The sequence below is a fragment of the Epinephelus lanceolatus genome, chromosome 17, assembly GCF_041903045.1.
Source record: "Epinephelus lanceolatus isolate andai-2023 chromosome 17, ASM4190304v1, whole genome shotgun sequence".
Classification (NCBI taxonomy): domain Eukaryota; kingdom Metazoa; phylum Chordata; class Actinopteri; order Perciformes; family Serranidae; genus Epinephelus; species Epinephelus lanceolatus.
This window is the reverse complement of record NC_135750.1, coordinates 3,030,965-3,051,493: the sequence shown is the minus strand read 5'-3', so window position 1 is coordinate 3,051,493 and position 20,529 is coordinate 3,030,965. Positions and strand designations below refer to the sequence as shown.

Here is a 20,529-nt window from a genome sequence, read left to right as displayed (position 1 = left end):
AAGAGTGCACGGTCTATGAGGAATGATCCAACGTGGGATGGATCTATTTTTGTCGGTACAGATTCTATTGACGCGAGCATCGATACCCAAAACGAGGCTTAGTATCTGTAGCATCATCCTCTCAGCCCTAAAGAGATAAAAACCCTTCTCCCAGTTTGATGTGGAAGGACTTCACTGGCCTGCCCAGAGCCCTGACCTCAACTCCACCCAACACCAACGCTGACAGCGAGCCAGGCCTTATCGCCCAACACCAGTGCCAAATCTCACTAATGCTGGCCAAGAGCAAATCCCTGCAGCCAGCTTCCAAAATCTGATGGAAAGTCTGGAGGCAGAAGAGTGGAGGCTGTTGTAGCTGCAGATTGATGGTTCAGGCCTGAGAGTCACATATGGGTGTAGTGTTCAGTGTCCATATACTTATGATGATGTAGTGCAGATTCAAAAAGTGGCCTCATTTGACCGTAATCCTAATTTGGTTTGATTCGCCCTCCAACCAATCGCCCACTCTGTTTCCCTTTTCTCCCACTACCTCTCCATCCTCTGTCCTCTCCTTTTCCATCCTTCCTCTTCTTCTCTTTTCATTTCTCTCCCACTCTCTTCTTTCTTTCTTACTCTCCATCCCTCCCTGTCGCTCCTGCTCTCCCCTCTCTTATCCCTCCCCCATCTGTGGGAAGCTGCCGTTGTGCGCATGTCGCCGATGAGTCAATTTGTGGAGGCAGTGCACGCACGCACACACACATGCACGCACAAACACACACTCACACACACACACACACACACACACACACACGTATCCTGTCTCCCACGAAGGCATCTGTTTTAGTCTGTCTCTCTGTGAGATGCAGCACCAACAGAGGAGAGAGGGGGAGACAAACAGAGGGAGGCAGAAGGAAGAGGAGAGGTAAGAAAAAAGAGGAGACAGAGCAGAGAGGAAGAGGAGAGAGAAGGAGTGAAATTAAAAAAGAGTGAAGAGACAGAAGACAAGTGCAGCTAAGACAGGACAGATCTGAAGAGGAGAGGATGCTGCTGCTGCTGCTGCAGCTGAGCATCTCTGCCTGACTTCTGAGGAGTTTGGGCTCGGACATGACGGAGATGCAGCACCTGTGTGTCTGAGCATCTTTCAGTTTGTGTGTTAATGTGTGTGAAGTCATGGCGAGCGCTCAGCCGGGGGTCCACGCTTTAAAACTCCAGCCTCCCTCCGTCTCTCAAACACTGAAGAACGGAAGCAACTTCATTAAATGGGACGAGGTAAGGATGCCGATTTCTTTCCTTGAGTACTTCCTGCTGACAAAAAGCAGAAACAGTCTTTATTTGCTTTTTCATTTTGGGGTTTATTTTTATTTTTGTAATTTTAAATATATTTTGGCAATGTCAGAATTTTATCATCGTTATGCCGACTTGAACTGACTCTAGTTGGAGTGAGAGAAAAGGAGGAGGAAGAGGAGGAAATGTGCCATGTTGTCAGATGTGTTTACTATTCATTTGTTGATTGAGCTTTGGCAGTAAATACCTGAGGATTAGACGCCAGCAAGACACACAGGAGAGTGACACAGTGTGTGTGTGTGTGTGTGTGTGTAATGCAATTGTGGTCAGTTTCTTTATTGCCACCTGTTGGTATGGAGATCCATCAGTGCACACACACACACACACACACACAAACACACAGTGTACAGTGTGTGTTTGTGTATTTAAATATGTATAAAACACACACACATGCAGAACTCCTCCAGAGCTGTCATGTGCACACTCACACACAGTCACATAATTGTAGGTATTGTGTGTGTGTGTGTGTGTGTGTGTGTGTGTGTGTTGGTATGCTGAAATACTGAGGTCTGACAATGAGAAACGTGCTGTCCGGTTGCCATGGTAACTGGCATGGTTACTATCACCTAAACGGATCTGATGTGTTTGAGAAAGAATGGATTAGTGTGTGTGTGTGTGTGTGTGTGTGTGTGTGTGTGTGTGTAAATCAATGCATTGAGCCATATGATATCATGAATCATACTTAAGGAAGAACTGAGCCAATATACTGTTGAATCTTCTCACTGTGATTGAACCAACTGAACTGTGCGAGTGTGTGTGTGTGTGTGTGTGTTTTGCTATTTGAATATTTTCTGAACACGTACAGCTGGGTTTTATGAAAAATAGAGTTGGTTGCCATGCCAACGAGTGACAACCAGGGATCTAGTTAACCATCTTCTGAGCCTCGTTTTTTTTTTTCTTCTTCTAGTTTTTCTGCTTTTGAATGTAGGCTGCACTATTTATGAGGAAAGCAGCTCCGACAGCAGGATTCACGACCTTTTCACAAAACATGCAAAGAAATATTCAGAACTTTATGAGCGCCGACATCTCTACAAATATGTTGGCAGAGTGTTTCCCCACCAGAGATCCTGCCTGGGCCCTGTACTGTGTGTTTAATGTGCACTTTTTCATGTATTTTTAATTTGCAAAAGTTAATTTGAAAACTCAATTTTCTTCTTGACAGAGTACAGAAGCATTTTACAAGCTCTTCCCTTAAGAAAAGGTTTTAATGACCGTCCCCTCCAGAAATATGACAGGACTCATGATTGTTCAAACAGCTTAAAACACTAAAACATGTTTATGTTCAGAGCCATGATGGAAATAAAGTCACACGATAAAAACAAAAAAGGTGCAGAAGTCCAAGGAGACCTGCCGTGTGTCTCAAATCACATACTTCTGAACTAAACATTTGATATTTTGACTGCACTGAGTGCATTCACACTGCACAGTACGGAAATATGCAGTGTACAAAAGTTGAGTGTTGAATGATGGACACTTCTCACCCCCAACAGTCGCCATCTTTGAGACGTAGCAAACTTCACAACTTTTAACATGGCGGCTGGAGACAACAAGGAGCCTGATAGTTTTACATGTTTTTTGCACAAAGTACCAAAACTTGTCAAATAGAAGCCGCCAGTAATGTTTAGGTCCGTTTCCACCGCGGGAACTTCGGGGTAATTTTATGGGGCCGGGGCCGTTGGTGCGTGTCTCCACCGCAGGAACCACCCCCGAAGGACAGAGTTCCAGAACTTTTACAGGGGCTAAACAAGTCCCTGCCTCGGAGTAGGTACTCAGAACGGCCCCGAAAGACTCCTGGCTGGGGCTTGGGGTTTAATTGGTGCTGATTGGATATACTCAAGGCGGGATGTGACGTCAACAGAAAGCGACAAAATAGACTGCATTTTTAAAACTCAGCAGACGAGGGTTAGCTCGGTCATAGCTTCCTTCGCCATGTAAACGAAGAGACACGCCAGGACCACAGCAACCACCTCAGCTCCTTCCGTAAGGGATAACGTATAGTGAGCCGGTGACTGTTGAAAAATAACTCCCAACAGGGGAATGGAACCCCAACGTGCAGCGGAAGGGAGTTATTTTTCAGCTGTCACTGGTTCACTATAGAGGAGTTTAGCTATATACATACATATATATATATATATATATATACATCACATTTTTCACATCACTATATCACCGTTAAGACTAATCTGATGTTTGTAAAGTCTATAAACACAATGAGTGAACAAACCTTACTATTTCTGTGTGCATGTTTTGTAATTAATAACATGGTTATCATAGATTAGCTGGGCTAACCGTTAGCTGTTAGCGGTGTCTGTAATAACTCAATAAACGGTCCGTGAAAAAAATATTTTTTCCAGCGGATATCTAAGTTACAACATGATTGAGCTAGCAAAGCAGTTTTGTGTTGTTATGTGTGGTATTTATTCAGTTTTGGGAAATCACGATGTCTAGAAAGCATCAGCTGACAGGGACAGCTAACAGCAGCAGCAAAGCTAACATCAGGACGTCATCTGTTAAAAGCCTCCCGTTGTCGGATACGACATGAAACTACTCCAGTGAGCTCAATCATGTTGGAACTAAGACATCCGCTGGAAAAAAAAAATTTTCACGGACCTTTCATTGAGTTATTGAGTTATTACAGACGCCGCGAACGGCTTCCCTATGCCCCTACGTCGCCCCGGTCAAAATGGTCGCGCAACAATTACGTCACATCCAGAGCCCGTAACTTTACAGGAACCTTCCTCCTACTCCGCTCTCTCAGTGGAGACACGGCGGTTGAGAGGGCCGAGCAAGAGGACGTTCCTGTAGTAGTTTCTGTCCTGCAAATAGTACCAGGAACTTCTTCAGTGGAAACGGGCCTTTTGTTAGGTCTGTAATGATTTGGTACCGCAAACAATAATGGCGAGCTAGCTTGTTGGCTAACATGCTGCTAGCTATGGCGGCACATTTTAATCAGCATTGGCGCTGTGGGTTGTGTGTGGGTGGAGATAGCGGTCAAATCATGGCGATAATACTATACTACTATATATACTCGTTACCTGGAGAGGTTGGATGGAGCGATACTTTTCTTCCCAGTTTCAAAACTAAAGTCAAACCCTGAAAAGTGTAGGGTTAGCTAGCTGAAGGTATAGCTCACTGAACATACACATGCTACTGTTGCTTTTTTTATTTAACCTTTATTTAACCAGATAAAAGACCCATTGAGATCAAGACCTCTTTCACAAGGGTGACCTGGCCAAGAAAGGCAGCCGCACACGTCATAATAAATACTACAGATGTAAAGACAGATAAAGACATACAAACATTGAAATATAGAAATCTAAACAATTTGACAAATAAAGTGTAGGAGTTATGGTTTCAGTTACAGCTTAAGAACACAAGCACTGTTTGATAGATTCCCGTTCTTGGTCTTTTAGGATAGCGCGAAATGCTTCAGGTGAAATAAGCTCTGGTATTTTAAGTTCAGATTGGAGAGTATTCCGAGCAGAGGGGGCCGAGAAACTGCATGATTTTTTCCCATTTCAGTCCGAACACGAGGAGCAGACAGGTGCAAAATGTTGTTAGATCGTAAGGCATAATGGCTTTTAGTTCTCTGAAGAAAAGTGCATAAATAGGCAGGAACCAAGCCAAATGGAGCTTTATAAATCAGAATCATCCAGTGTGTATACCTTTGTACATTCAAGGAGGGCAAACCAGCTTTAGCGTACAGTTCACAGTGGTGGGTGAGGCGGCTGCAACCAGTAATAAACCTCAGAGCACAGTGGTAGACTGGAATCAAAGACTGTAGACAGCTGGTTGAAGCACACACAACATCGCCATAATCAAGTACAGGCAGAAAAGTAGCCGATGTCAGCAGCTTCCGAGCTCTGAGGGAAAAACACGACTTATTTCTATAATAGAAACCGAGTTTAATGATTATAACGCTGAATAAAGACCGACCCTGCTGTTAAAGAACCAGTGAAGGGAAGCACGGGCACTTTGCTGATGTTGAACCAGCTGTGTGTCATCACAGTGTGTGCTGATGAACGGTGTTTGGCTTCTGGCGGAGGATCTCGAGGTCTGGCAGCTGGTGGCACAAGGAGGGAACTTTTTATCTGCGCACACTGTGATGACACACAGCTGGTTCAATATCAGCAAAGTTTCCCTACTCTTGACATCTCACTCGCCATTGGGTTCAAGCGACAAGCCATCATGGTGCAACGCAAGCCCACAGAAATAATGGGTCTCAGAGTACAGGGGTGCCGGTGTCGCGATGTATCTAAAAGGGCCACGCACAACACCATGGACTTAAGAGCTAACTGAATTGAAACTTTACAGAGTCCTGTGTTTTTGTTGCATCGTGGGGTGTTTTTAATTGTTGTTAAAATGACTCTGAATTCTTTCCTTCTTGTCATCAGTTCATTCTGACTTCAGTTTGTCTGCCAGCTTAAACACAACATTTACTGCAGCTCCTTTTATGGCTGCAAAATCAAGATTTTAATGAAATACTTTTAGGAACCCTACAGTTTAACATAGTTTACACCACATCTTATAATGTATTATTAGACATGTATTCATTATCTGATGGCGTCTGTCTGTACCAGTCTGCTGAGCGGTGTCATTGTTTGTAGACTTTTCTCCAGTATAAGTTTCCACATGATCCTCTGAAGTGTAAAAGCTTTTCAAACAGCAAAACATCAGGACACCTGCAATGCCTGAGTCCTCCTGGAGCCAATTAGAAACTGTCATGGTGGGTTACTATGGCAACAGGGACAATAGTTGGATGTCATGACGACTGAACAGAACTTTAGTTACATTTTGTGTCCAACAATCAACCAGTGTCTGCTGTTTTAATAAGCACAGTTAAAAGTTGACACTGTAGAGAATCATCATCATTTTGCAGCACTGAAGGTGCAGCTGGCATTTCATACAGTGAAAAGACAAATTCAGCTTCCAGTTTTAATTTGGCTCAGATTACTTCAGTCAATTATAGAACCCATTTTGTTCTACGGAAGCAAAGTGTGATGCAAACAATCGAACCTAAATCAATAGGAAAAGCATTGGATTGAAAATGCACATACTGAATTTTGTAAAGGCATCCATGCAGAGCTTAAGTAGGCCAATGTCGTTATTATTGAAAATCCATAAGCTCCATCTAAAACAAAGTGACCCCTGCTCCTGCCACCACAAAGCCCTGCAATTAGAAGAGATGATCAAAAACAGAAGCCTCACTCAGCTGTTTCTGACGCTTTAGCCCAGTTCAGACCAAAGATTCACGACGAGACGAGTTGAAACAGGCAACTACTTGCTACGCTTCTTTCTGCAACATTGTAAAAACCTGCCGGTTGACAGGAAGTGACCACCATGAGACAGTGCATCATCTCTAGTCAACAACTTTCTGTGCTTCTGATCTGTAACGTTGACAGGAAGTGACCGCCATGAGACGGCGCATCATCTCTAGTCAACGACTCTCTGTGCTTCTGATCCGTAACGTTGACAGGAAGTGACCGCCATGAGACGGTGCATCATCTCTAGTCAACGACTCTCTGTGCTTCTGATCCGTAACGTTGACAGGAAGTGACCGCCATGAGACGGTGCATCATCTCTAGTCAACGACTCTCTGTGCTTCTGATCTGTAACGTTGACAGGAAGTGACCACCACGAGACGGCGTATCATCTCTAGTCAACGACTCTCTGTGCTTCTGATCTGTAACGTTGACAGGAAGTGACCACCATGAGATGGTGTATCATCTCTAGTCAACAACTCTCTGTGCTTCTGATCTGATTTGCAGCTTTTCAGACTTATTTTGTGGCTGAATATAATTTGTAGCTTCTTAAACTCTGAATGAGGATAGTGATAGTGAGATACTGGCTACAGTGATGAAACAAAACCACCATCAGATGGACTGTATTCATAATCAGTACACCACAATAATATAAATAACCAGCGCCAATTCATCAGTCAATGAGAATGTGTGTGTGTGGGCGGGGCATAAGCACATACAGCCAGCAGCAGCAGCAGCAGCGACCCACGGTTTGACACCAGCACACTCAGACCGGCCAGTTCACACCGCTGCTACTTTTCTCTGCAACGTTCTAAAATGGTTTGATCTTGTTGCGAATCTTTGGTCTGAACCAGGCTTTAGTTCTCAAACCAGTTCAAGCAGTGTTCAGATGGCAGATCACAGAACGATCAGACTCAAATGAATGATAACACAACTGAAACAAAAGTACCTCACTTAACGGAGCATAAAATTGCACGAAGTAAAATGTGATGTCCAGGCGCAGACGCTTCCAGTCACCTCTCTGTGGGCTGTGCTACATTTGGGCTAAATTTAGGCTCTTGTGTCTATTTTGGACGTGCTGGTGGTGTTGTTTGCAGTTGCCTTTGGATGGTTCTGGCGTGTGGCTGTGAGTCAACTCACCAGTCTGTAAACTCTGCTTTCGCCAACTTCTGCTAGCTCGCCAGGTCGATGTTTTCAAATGTAAACATCAAGGAAAGATGGATGGAATGAGCATCAGCTGAACAACCATCCTGCAAGCCATCATACGGATGTTGGAAATAAAGTGGAGGACCTCTGTGCTGCATCAGTGTCAATGGGATATCAGGAACTGTAATATCTTTCAATTCACCAAAATTTAGCCAACCCTGGACAGGTAGTTCCTTTTCTATGCCGATGTGACAGCACAGAGTGCTCTGGTGAGAGCAAGAGAGGAGGCGGGTAAGGACTGGTGCGTCAGTGGTAATGTGAGGTGCAGTCCCAGCCGGTCCTGCTGTGGATCTCCACTGTCTGTGTTCAGGGGGTGCAGCAATGTGACAGTCTTGTTGAGGTCAGGATGTGTGGACAGTTAAATCAGTCCACAACCAGAAACCATGGATCACCAGAACCATCCGGAAACATAGACGTTTATAAAGCGTGACATGTGACGAATAAATGATTGTATCTGGCCCTAAAAAGACAGTATGCTGTGGCAGCCCTCCTGACCACAGTGACTGATGTTAAACACAGAAACATGATAACACAGCACAGACTGAGCGCTTCACAGCCCGGCAACAGAAACAGGCAGGTAGAAGAAAACATGGCTGCCAAAAGAGGAGCGACTGTGCCAACAGTGTGGAGGAGCTGCAGCAGAGACAAAGCAGCACTTCCTGACACAGTGCCCAAAATTTAAACCTGTCCAGGAACAGTTCTTCCCAAAATTCACTCACAGGCATCCACATTTAATTAACTCAGCCAATAGTAGACTAGTAATCATACAGGAGGAAATGAAAGACTGTTGCATCCTGCAGGAACATTTGTCTTTGTCTGCCACAACACGAGTCAGACTGACCTCGTCATAAATACAAGGACGTTAATTCTGCTGTTGGATTTTCATAAACTTTTCATGTTGTATATATACATATATGTATATGTGAAGATGCACTGTGATAGTTTTATGTTTTCACCTGTCTTTGTTTGTAGGATCTGTCCACCGTGACTCCGGTGACTCTACATGTGGATCCACATGGATTTTACCTCTACTGGACCGACCAGAACAAGGTTAAGCCCAACGACACTTACACAGTCTTGAAACACTTCCACACATAGATTTTGATAACGAACCAGATGATGAGGAGCAGGTTTGGCTTCATGCTGAAAAAAAGCGAAATCATCAAGTCCAAATTTGACTCATCAGTGTTGCGATCTTAATTGTCGAGTCATCAAAAGTTGTTATATACCTTTTACCTTACCTGCTTAATTTATTCATTCCATATCTAAGCTATATCAGAATCATTTCAAATAAGACTCGGAGAAATTTTCTGTGAATAATTGTCTGTATTTACAATCTGCCAGTAACCTCCAGTCTCATGCCCCTCCTAGACCTTGTTTCACATATGTAACCAAAAACCCGCTCAAATAACCCTCTGACTTCAAGACAAGGGAGGCAGATGTGCTAAAACACTAACTCAATCCACGGTTTTGGAACTCATTTCTGCTCCAGTCTTTATATGTTAAAGGAAAACTTGCACAAAAACTAAATTCAGTTTTTTGTTTTTTTGTCTGTATTGTAAATGCTCTACCTCAATGCAAGGCTGAAGGAACAGGTGTTTCGAAGGACAGATGCAAAGAGCAAAAGCACACAGACAACATGTGATCATTGTTTGTTACAGACACACACACACACACGCTCTCCAGGTGGGATTAAATCCATAGCAGGAAACAGGATGAAGCATTTAGCTCCAGCTGACTCTGTGTGTGTGTTTTCTGTAGGAGACAGAGGTGTTGGACCTGACGTTCGTAAAAGATGTCAGAACGGGGAGAAGCACCAAAACACCCAAGGTACCATCACCACTTTCTTGTTGTATTCATCTTTTATAGTGCACCAATCTCTCTCATATATGTATGTTTTATACATTTAATAACATTTTCTACTTTTATTTATATTCTTCTACCGTCATATATTGTGTTTAATGCTTCACTGTTCTGTCACTATGGTTTATCTTCCTATTACTGGGATGTTCTTTGTGCATGTTGCTTGAAAAGAGCTCTATAAATAACAAGAATATGAATTACTGAGCGGCAGCCATATTAACACCAGTATCCTCCTGACTGGGGTTCTTGAATGATTTTGCATCATGATTACAGTGGCTGCTTCACAGACTTCTAATTATCTTCTGTCCTCTGTTCCGTTCACTGCCTCTGCATTTATTTTGTCATCCAGAAATTGATGTTCATATTGTGACGTTGTTGCTGTAGCAGCAGAAAAGCTCCTTGAAAGCTGGAGGATTCCTCTTTACTAAAGTCACTTTTAAAGAGAGAGAGCACTTTAGGGCTGCTATGATGTCCCTTCCTCATGCCACCTTTGCATTTTTACACAGAACCAATAACAATCATTTACTGTCCCTGTTCTCTGCTTGGTGGATAAGGAGCTCCTGGATCTCAGTTTTCCCAATTTGCAGACATTTTCATCTGCTTTTCCTCTTTTAAGAGTTAGCCACTAACAGCTACTTGTCACACACATGACATGTAGTCGAAATGTCACACCCATCCTGCTGGCTGTCTCCTTTATAAAGACATTGTTTTGACACTGTTACTACCTCCGTTGCCAGCTCACAAGCGAGACAACTCAGTCCCTGCATTCCACGATTGTACCTTTTATACAGAGCACAGAGGTGGCAAAATGGTGCAATATTCCTGACTCAAACAGACAGTGAAAAAGGGGCACCTAGACCCTCGGTGTGTTCAGACAGTCCTCTTAAATGTGGGCGGGGTTGTTGTCACTCACTGCTCCGTCCAGCACTCGCTGTATTTCCTCATCAGCGGTGACACAGATGGAAGTCTGCACCTGGTTTATCGTCCACAGAACGAGGCTGCACGCCCACATTTTCACAACAAAATAGAACAGGCTGCAGTGAGAGTCTCTCTCCATGGGATATTTAAAAATAGCAGCTTTGTGCATTTAGTCCTTCTCAGGCAAGCTCAGGGGTTTAGTGTTGCTGTAGCCCACAGGAAGTGAGGATTAGAATATATGACCTTTACATAATCCGCTCCAAATTAATCTATATTTTTAAAGTCATTACTAAAAGTGTGTGTCATATAAAAACTAAAGTGATGGTCAAAGTTGTCACAGTGAAATTTAAGGTGTGCTGATGGATTCACGTCATCAACTCATGCATTGAGTAACATTACAAGTTAACGTTCCACCTTAAAAGTTGCCGGCAGTCGGCCCAGTGAATGAAGTTATTTTTTTCTCTTTCATTTTATAGTTGTAGTTTACTGATGTATGAACAGAGGTTACATAAAACCAGAGTGAGCGTCCTCTACTGACCAATCAGACTGCAGGGTTTCTAGCTCCACCTTTTAGTACCAGATCTGTGTGCTAGGTACCCCAACAGAGGGGGGACCAAACATGGGGACGCTAAGGAACGCTTCAGAAGAAAAACAAGAGTCAGATTAGTTGAAATTAGGTCCACTGGTAAAAGGCATCCTCAGAATATGACTCACGTGTGACTAATTTAACACCACTTTGACTTCAGTGATGATATTTGGGACATTCACGACTTTATTTGGATCATATTACACATTATTGGATCGGAGGTGTGTGAGATTGTTTTGTACATCATGACTAAATACATGTTGTGTGTTGAACATGATGCATAGTGCAGGGTCAATCCTACGTGCGCTCCAAAACCCAACACATTGGCAGTTTGCAGGGGATCAGCAGATTTTCCACATGAAATGGCATGAGCCGCTCGTGCCAACTTAAACTGACACCTCCTTCAGCCAAGAAGCAAAACACCACGTGTACCATGAGGATGGTAAACAAGTATTTAGCACATATCTTTTAGATGCCTCGACTTGACTGAGTTCAAACGAGGAGAAAGCTTCATAGATCCTAATAAACAGTAGTATGATTATTTATTTTCATTTATTTTTTGTTGAACCACCTGATAGTTAACTGATTTTTTAAAATAAATCAACAAGAGGCATTACCACAGCTTCAACCAGACTTGCCACAACTGCTTAATGGCGGGAGGACAGAGAACAGGAGGACTTATAGTGACTGATAAATTTCACTCAGTATTGTGATGTCAGGAATATTATTTAAATAGTGATGCTGCTGTTGTAAAAATAACTGTAGCTGCTCTGAAACAACATTTAGTTATATTTGACATATTCAGTAATCTAGTTCTGAATTTATTCCTTTGTAAATTAATATATTTTTCTAAAAAGCATTTATTTAGAAATGAAAAGGAACCGATTATCGATAAGAGCAGCAGTATCAATAAAATCTTCCCCGGTCAGGAGATGGTCCTTCAGCGCTGCGTCTGACCTGTTTAAGGACGGTAGGAGGGTGATCTGGTGGGGGTGTTGGGCGGTTGGGGATCAGACTCCTTCCTCTGAAAGTGAAAGACGTCCACACACCAGCAACAAGGCGTGTTCGGCTCTCTCGTTAGCGTGCTGCTCGTGGTGCTGCGCTTGTTTCTCTTCTTCGTCTTTGTGTTTATTGGTGACTTGTAAACCAACTTTAAAAGGTGCATACTGCTGCCCACTGTGTCCAGGTGTGTAGGTGCGGCAGTTTCGCTTCATCATATCAGCGCTGTTTGTCAGCTTCATCATCGGAATAATACATGATAATATAAATGTCTCATTATCAGCCAAATTTATCGTGCACCCATGATAGTTTCTCATGTTCCACCTGCACCCAGTTGAAGCAGTTTTCCACACCTTCTCTTCGACATATCATCCGTCTCCTCTGTGCGTCTCCAGCACGGATCCATTTCAGCCTACAGCTTTTTGATTCGGTGTCGTCCAACAGGAGGCCAAGCTGCGGGAGCTGCTGGATGTGGGAAACCTGGTTGGCCGTCTCGAGAACCGCATGGTTACCGTGGTTACGGCATCAGACCTTGTGAACGTGAACCAGCTTAACTTCATCGCTTCACAGGAGGACGAAGCTAAGGTACCGAACTCAGGACCGATGATGGTGATGATAATGATAATGATGATGATAATGGTGATGATGATGATGATGATGATGATGTAGAAGTGTCTGGTTTCTGCAGATGTGGTGTGAGGAAGTATTTTCTCTGGCTTCCAACCTGCTGAGCCACAATCTGAACAGAGACCACAGTCTGTTGAAAGCGTGAGTACACACACACACACACACACACACACACACACACACACACACACACACCTAAAGCCTGATATATCTTCTCCCTCTGTGCCGTAGAGCTCCACTGTTGTCATAAAAACACATCATTGAGCAACACTGTTGCGCTGGGTGATATGTTTCCTTTATTACCATGAACACACACACTGTAGTTCATTCACACTCACCGTCCTGCTGACACAAATACTCATGTAGATTAAATGTGTGTTAATCCACATCTGAAAATAATCCCCAGCAAATGCACAATTTATGACGTTTGTTGAAAACCACAGCGCCCAGCTGTTTCAAACATTTTTAAAGTTTTATATTTTCAGAAGCAACAAAGAGGCTTGGACTAACATGTTGTTGGTTGTGATCTCTTCCTGGGATTTGTTATGAATAATTAAAAATACATTAAAATAAAATATGAAATACTCAGGTTGTAGATGCTTTGACTGATATGTGACCCAGCATATGATGACCTGAGTATTGGTATTTCTGTAACTGTCACGTTGCTTGTTAAAACTTTCTTTAATGTGCTGCTGCCTGTTTTGGATGGACGCTCTTGTGAAGGAGATTTTTAATCTCAATGAGGCCTTTCTTTGTTAAATAAATTAAATAAATACACCTAAATTAGCATAATACAACCTAGTCGTCAGAAAAGAATGTTGGCATTGTAGGATTTTTGCAAACCACGGATACGTTTGTGTGTTGAAACTTTACATTTCAGCAAGGCTGTGGTAACATTTGGTTCAGTTTAGGCCAGGGGTCGGCAACCTTTACTATCAGAGGAGCCATTTTTGGACAAAAAAACCCATAAGAAACTAGAATTACCGCCTCATGGTTGTATGACTCCGCCCACCAGTGCAGTGTCTCTGACAGTCTCCATCCATGTCAGTGAAAACATGGATGCTTCACACACAGAAGATCTATACAATCAGCACAGTTTCAAGATTAGTCACCAATTCAGTATCTGACCAAATGTCTCCCCTTCTGTTCCTGACATGATGATGTCACAGTCAAGCTGACCTTTGACCTTTTGACCTTCATTATTTTATCCTGTTAGACATTTGTCATAATCAGCATATGAATTATTGAGTTATGGACAAAAATACATTTTGTGAGGTCACACTGACCTTTGACCTTCAATCACAAAATTCTAATCCGTCTGTTCTTTAATACAAGTGGACGTTGTGTCAAATTTAAATAAATTCTATTCAGGTATTCTTGAGATATCATGTTCACAAGAATGACACAGATGGTCACAGTGACCTTGACCTTTGCTCATTGTTGACTGAAGTGAACGTCTGTGCCTAGTTTGAAGAAATTCCCTCAAGCATTCTTGAGGTATCACGTTCACGAGAATGAGACAGACAAGGTCACAGTGACTTATGTCTACCAAAATCTAATCAATTCATCTCTGAGTCCAGCTGGACATTTGTGCCAAATTTGAAGAAATTCCTTTGAGGCGTTCATGAGATATTGCTTTCACAAGGATGGGACGGACAAACCAAAAACATAATGCAGCTACGAATTTTCTCATTCGACCAATAGTTGTTATTTAGGGCCATTAGTCGATTAGTCACCTGCATGTTTCTGATATAAATTAATTATTAAATTCTATATTTTTACTGTGCAGCGTTGGTGGTGAAAGCAAACGCAGCTGTCCTTGCACTGTTAAAGTGTCTGTTTTTCTCTGAGACTTTTCCTTTGTTGGATTAGTAATCTATGACTAGGCTAGCTAGGGAGATTCAAGACGAGCCCCGGCTGTGAGGCTGGGCAAGATGTAGAGAAAAAGGTTGACCCACATTTTAGTTGTATTCAATGTTTTTGCAACAAGTACAACAAGAGCAACAAGACAAGACCTCTAAACTGTCAAGTTATAGATACATTTGCTAACACTCCGGCTCAACCCTGAGCAACGTATCTTGTCTTGCAGTCTCGTGTGGTCAGGCACAATCTGGCCTGACCTTGCTAACGGAGTAACTGAGCTCATGCCGGGACGCCTTCCCCTATTTTCAAACTCTTGTACTCTTTTCACACTTTAAGAGTACTAACTTAACTCATGTGGGGACCTCTGTCCCTGTCTCTTAGTCTTCTAAACCCTAGTTCCAGGGGTCGTGTTAACCGGATATTCTCGGTCATTGACCATTTTTTACAACAGTGACCGGAAAATCTGAAGGCAGTCGGTCATTTTGACCGGTTGCAATTACCACCCCTGCCCACTTGGCGGCGGAGCGCACAGTCAGTGGTTTAAGTGGCTGCCGTTTTCACACTGCAGAGAAAAAGTCATTCATCTGCTTCATGTAGCGTTGTTGACATAACACCCTGGACACACTGGACGTGGAACCGAAGCACAGTGCCCAGCAGCAGAGGCAGTTTTCAGTTGGCGCCCATGTTAACCTATCTGACTGTCCACACAGGCCACTGAGCAGAGCAGAGTGCCCACGGAGTAGAGGCAGCGCTTCAGTTCGGCGTCTGGTCTATTTTTCACAAGAGAATCCGGCCAATTTTCACAATAAAATAACAACAGCACGCACTGAGGAACGTGAAGAGAAAATACCGTGTTTATAATTTAAAATAACACAACAGTGCATAACCGAACACATTTTTCAATACCATAATCACTTCATTCCAATTTTAATTTTCTGTCACCGAGCCTACAGACATAACTACATAACGCCCTGGACACACCGGACGTGTTAGTGCCATCCGGTGTGTCCAGGGCGAAGCCTAATGGCACGGGTGTGTGGATGTCTGTTCATCTTTTCGTTATGTCCTTATTAATGCACACTTTATAACTTGCTTGTTGGATTTATTAAAAGCGAACGAATGAAAACTAAATATCTTTATTATCATTTAAAAACAAAAATTAAAATGACCGGTAAAAATAGATTATGACCGGATTTTTATGACCCTGTCGGTCAAAATGACCGGCGACGAAAAAGTCTAGCACAACGTCTGCCTAGTTCCCAGTAAAGCAGTGCATATGCATATGTTAAAATCAAATTTGCAAGTTCCCCATGTCTCTTAATCAATTTACAATTAACTTAAAGGTTCTTTTTGGAGGATTTCAGACATCAGCCACTGCATCTTGACAAACTCTGGCGAGGTCACATAAAGAATTAAATATCAAAAGGTCTCCACAGTAAACTAGATGTCGTTTCCAGGGCCCTCTCTGCCGACAAGGCCAATTATGTTGTAGCATAAATGAGATTTAGAATAAAAGAGGCTCAGACATAGAGTTGCACATTTGAGGGTCTTTTAATCCTGAGAATTGGTACATCATTCACATTCACAAATACGTGACACTTATACAAACTTTCCCATACACACATTCAAGGAGCTTCCCGTCACTGAAGCTGCTGTTTCCTGTTATTTAGATCGCCAGTTCTCAGAACGCTTCACCTTACATACCCAAATTTGGTCAGTCATGTCAATTCATCTAAACCACACAGGGGGGAAGATTGAAGGAGAATCACTGAAGTCTGTGGTCATGATAATAATTCTCATATCCACTCTTTGTTCCAGGTACGTCAGGTTAACCCTCCAGCCGAACGCAGAGGGGAGAATCCCCGTCAAGAAGTGAGTTCCTGATTATTATTACCTTCCTAATCTTTAATCATGTTAACTTCGAGGCACGTGTAAAGGTAGGTGGTGTAGAGGATGTGGAGAAAATAGCCCGCCGAAATCTGTAGAGACGCGTACAAACTCAAACTTTGCTCTTTCCTGTCCCTTGCTTCCAAAAATAAACTTAATTCCATGTGCACTTGGGAAAGCAAAAACAGGGACAGGATTCATGAAGGTGCTTAATTCAGCACTGACCTGGTAATCAACCACTGCCGGAGCATGAGATGGGATAATACAGCTACGAAGGAAAGCTGTACTTTAGAACCAAAGCAGTATAATTAAGGTCAGTTGATATATCTTGGAAGTCAAAGGAGGAGGAGTTGAAAGTGATGTTTAGGGGGTTTTAGCAAGGTAAAGAAAGTTGAATTGGGTAGGAAGACGTTTGGGGGAGTTAGAGGAGTAACTTTGGGGTAGTTAATTAGAGGGAGGAGATATTTTAAGAAGTCAAACTGCACGTTCCAGCTTGGTGACATGTTGTGGTTAAGAGTGAGGTGATAATGTTGTGATGTCATTGTCTTTTGCAGCATCGTTCGACTGTTTTCATCAGACAGAAAGAGAGTGGAGAACGCCCTGGAGAGCTGCAAACTGCCCTACGGACGGGTAAATACTTTGAATCTTAATATCAGTGGCAGTAGATAAACATGAGGATTTATAGCTTATATATGCCATGGATACATGCTTTGAAAAGCTGTTGCCTTCCCTTTGGATAACTACATCACACACTTCTTCTATCTCCGTTTTCTTTTTCCCGTTGAGGCTTTTATCTGATGCTTTTTGTCCAGAGTGACTTGCAGTGCACGGAGAGGTGGAACGAGCTCAAATATCTGGGTCATCAAGTTTTGAAGCAACCAGTGAAAAAGCAGAAAAGTCAGATTCCCTGCTCACACTGAATCTCACATTTAATATTCCTGTGAGCACAGAAAGCTTTTTAATGGAGAAGAGTTGGGAAATACATCAAAGATGGAGAGAAATGTTTGATTATTTTTTAAGGTTTAAAAAACTTTTTTTTTTTCCTTTTACAGCAATAGGAAGAGGATAAAGCGCAAGGAGACGCTTGAAGCTGACACAATGTCTCCGACGCTGGCAGTTCCAGTTCTTGCTAATTAAAAAACGTGTGGTTATGTTAATGTCCGTGTCCTATATATCTGACAGGGTGACAGCATCAAGCTGGAAGACTTTACACTTGAAATGTACAGGAGCTTTTTGGACAGCCTGTGTCCTCGTCCTGAGCTTGGCAACATCTTCAAACTGCAGTGAGTATTTAGAAAATCTCCTGATTAACAGCTGCAGTCACTGACCTGTGATCAGCTCAAAGACTTGTTAATGTTAAACAAGCTACTCTGCTTTTTAAGTGCGTTGTTTTTTGCTTCAGGCCACCGTCTTTGATATGGGAAGGATGATGAATAATGATTCATCTTCTGTCCCACTTGTACACACAGAGAGAGATTAAAGAGACAGGCTTCAACTCTGGAGTGTTAATCACAGTACTGACTATTATTATGTTCAGGAAATTATTGGCATTAATACATTTTCTATTGATCTGTCTATAAAATGTTAGAAAATGCAGACAAATAGCCGTCACAAGTTCACAAGGGATTTCTTGAAGGTGGAGAGTGGTGGAGTATCTGATATATTTAGGGAGTGAGATACAGAGAGTGGGAGCAGCAACAGAGAAAGCCCTGTCCCCCCAGGTGTGGTGGTTAGTCCTGGTTGGGGAGTACAGGAGGTTTGCATCAGCAGACCTGAGAGTGCGAGAGGGAATGTGCAGGTGGAGGAGCTCAGACAGGTAGGTGGGATCCAGGTTGTGGAGAGCTTTTTTGAAGTGGATACGCTGGGGGATGGGGAGCCAGTGGAGGTTATGAAGGACGGGGGTGATGTGGTCATGGGAGTGTGTGAGAAGACGAGCAGCAGAATTCTGGATATATTGTAGTGTCTTGAGTGTTTTGGATGATAAACCATAGAGGTGGCTAGTGCAGTAGTTCTGTCTGGAAGTGATGAATGCGTGGATGAGAGTCTGTGCAGCTGAAAAGGTGAGGGATGGACGGAGGCGGGCGATGTTCCTGAGATGGAAGAGGACTGTTTTGGTGATGTGTTTGATGTGTTGGTAAAAGGAGAAGGTTAAATCGAAGATGGGACCAAGGTGACAGACATGGTGGAAGGAGAGCACAGTGGAGCCATCAATGGAGAGGGAGAAGTTATGGGTGGATTTGATGAGGTGATTTGGGGCCGATGATGATGACTTCTGATTTGTCACAGTTAAGTTGGAGGAAGTTGGTTTGCAGCCAGGATTTTATTTCAGTGATGCAGTTGGTGAGGGCAGAGTGAGTGGCAGGAGTGATGGCTTTGGTGGAGATGTGGAGCTGAAGTCCATGACGGTGGATTATTTGACCGAGGGGGAGAAGTGGGCCAAGAGCTGAACCTTGGGGAACTCCTTGGCAGAGGGGAGCGGGGGGGGGGGGGTTTGCAGTTGTTTATGCTGATGAACTGATATCTGTCAGAGAGGCAGGATTTGAGCCAGGAGGGTGCAGTGCCGGTGATGTTGAGAGCGGTTTCAAGGCAGGAGAGAAGGATGGAGTGGTTGATGGTGATCAGATGCTGCGCTCAGGTCAAGACGGATGAGGATAACTGTTGTCTGAACAACAGTTAAAAAATACAGTCACTTGATGCTGATGTGAGATAAAAATGACCAAAAAAAGTTGCAAATGATACAAATAATTGGAGGGTAATTAAAAAGGTCTATTAATTTACCAGAAAATAGATATCAGCTGTGGAAATGTTTTTTTCTACATAACTTCTACTAATCTGTTTATGTGTAGTTTAATTAAAGGAGGCAGAGCTGATGTGAAAATAACCTGTGAACATACTGCAGCTGCACTGGACCTGATATATAATTCACTACTTTTAAAGTAAGATGAGTAAGATGATGTTTTGAGGATCTGTAGACATGCTGTAACCTCCGCCCCGACCCCGCTCTGTCCTGCAGAGGATGGGCTGACGGCACGCTGTCAGTCGATCAGATGACAGAGTTCGTCAACAACAAGCAGAGAGACCCGAGGCTGAACGAAATCCTCTACCCGCCCCTCCGTCCTGCACAGACACACGCTCTGATGGAGAGGTACCAGCATGACAAGGAACAGCTGAAGCAAGGTACACACACACACACACACACACACACAGTCTTGTATTTGCTATTTTTCCTCTGTGTTCCAAAATAGCTTAAGATGCCGTTAGCAGGTCAGCTGTGTTTGTTCACCACATGTACTTTTATACATGCATTGATACCAAAATACTCCTCTAACCCTCCCACACACCCACAGAGTGGGAAACTGCTAAAATAAGCTCTTGAGACGCTCACATTTGTGTTGGATCCTGCCAGAAGTAAATTTGGCACCAACTTGGAATCCAGCACCGCCTCCCTGAGGCGCCCCCCAGAAAATTCGATTACAATGTTGAAGTAGGAAAGGAAGAGCACATTGATATACATTTCATTTTCATTTTTGCGTAACTGCTTATCCTGTTGGGGTACCGGGGGGCTGGAGCCTATCCCAGATGACTATCAGAAGACTGACACATAGGCTGCTGTCAGCCCTAGAGTCGTCTCCTTTGGTCTGAATCAGGGACTCATGTTGTTCCAAAGTTGTATATTTGCCTAGAGTTGGTTCGTGTTCTCACGGCAGCATTTACAAGAGGACCAGATCAAATGCCTTGTGTGAGAAAGCTGCTCTTGATTGGTCAGAATTTCCATGTGGGAAAAATCCAGGAAGTAAAGCAAACGTTGAAGAAGAGTACACTTGCAAGATAAAGACCATCTCTTCAAGAAGGTCTCGGTCCGATTGTTTTGATGCGCACCCGAGTGCGATTGCCCAAACTGAGGGGGCAAACGAACTTGAGTTCAATGGAACTGAACCCAACAGGGCAGTTATGAAAGCACCCAAAGAGACAGACAACCATTCACACTCACATTCACGG

The 20,529-nt window shown here is 43.2% G+C and overlaps 1 protein-coding gene across 1 annotated transcript in view; it reads left to right on the top strand.

Annotated features, from left to right (window-relative positions):
- Positions 1-841: 841 nt before the first annotated feature.
- Positions 842-20,529, top strand: part of LOC117247302 (1-phosphatidylinositol 4,5-bisphosphate phosphodiesterase beta-1) — a 47,369-nt gene continuing 27,681 nt past the window's right edge. Inside the window, exons 1-9 of the mRNA XM_033611740.2 lie at positions 842-1,245; positions 8,760-8,837; positions 9,549-9,617; positions 12,598-12,738; positions 12,842-12,921; positions 16,462-16,515; positions 17,085-17,160; positions 17,713-17,813; positions 19,544-19,707. Of these exons, the coding sequence (XP_033467631.1) occupies positions 1,147-1,245; positions 8,760-8,837; positions 9,549-9,617; positions 12,598-12,738; positions 12,842-12,921; positions 16,462-16,515; positions 17,085-17,160; positions 17,713-17,813; positions 19,544-19,707 (862 nt within the window). The 5' untranslated portion in view covers positions 842-1,146. The remainder of the gene's footprint in view (positions 1,246-8,759; positions 8,838-9,548; positions 9,618-12,597; positions 12,739-12,841; positions 12,922-16,461; positions 16,516-17,084; positions 17,161-17,712; positions 17,814-19,543; positions 19,708-20,529) is intronic.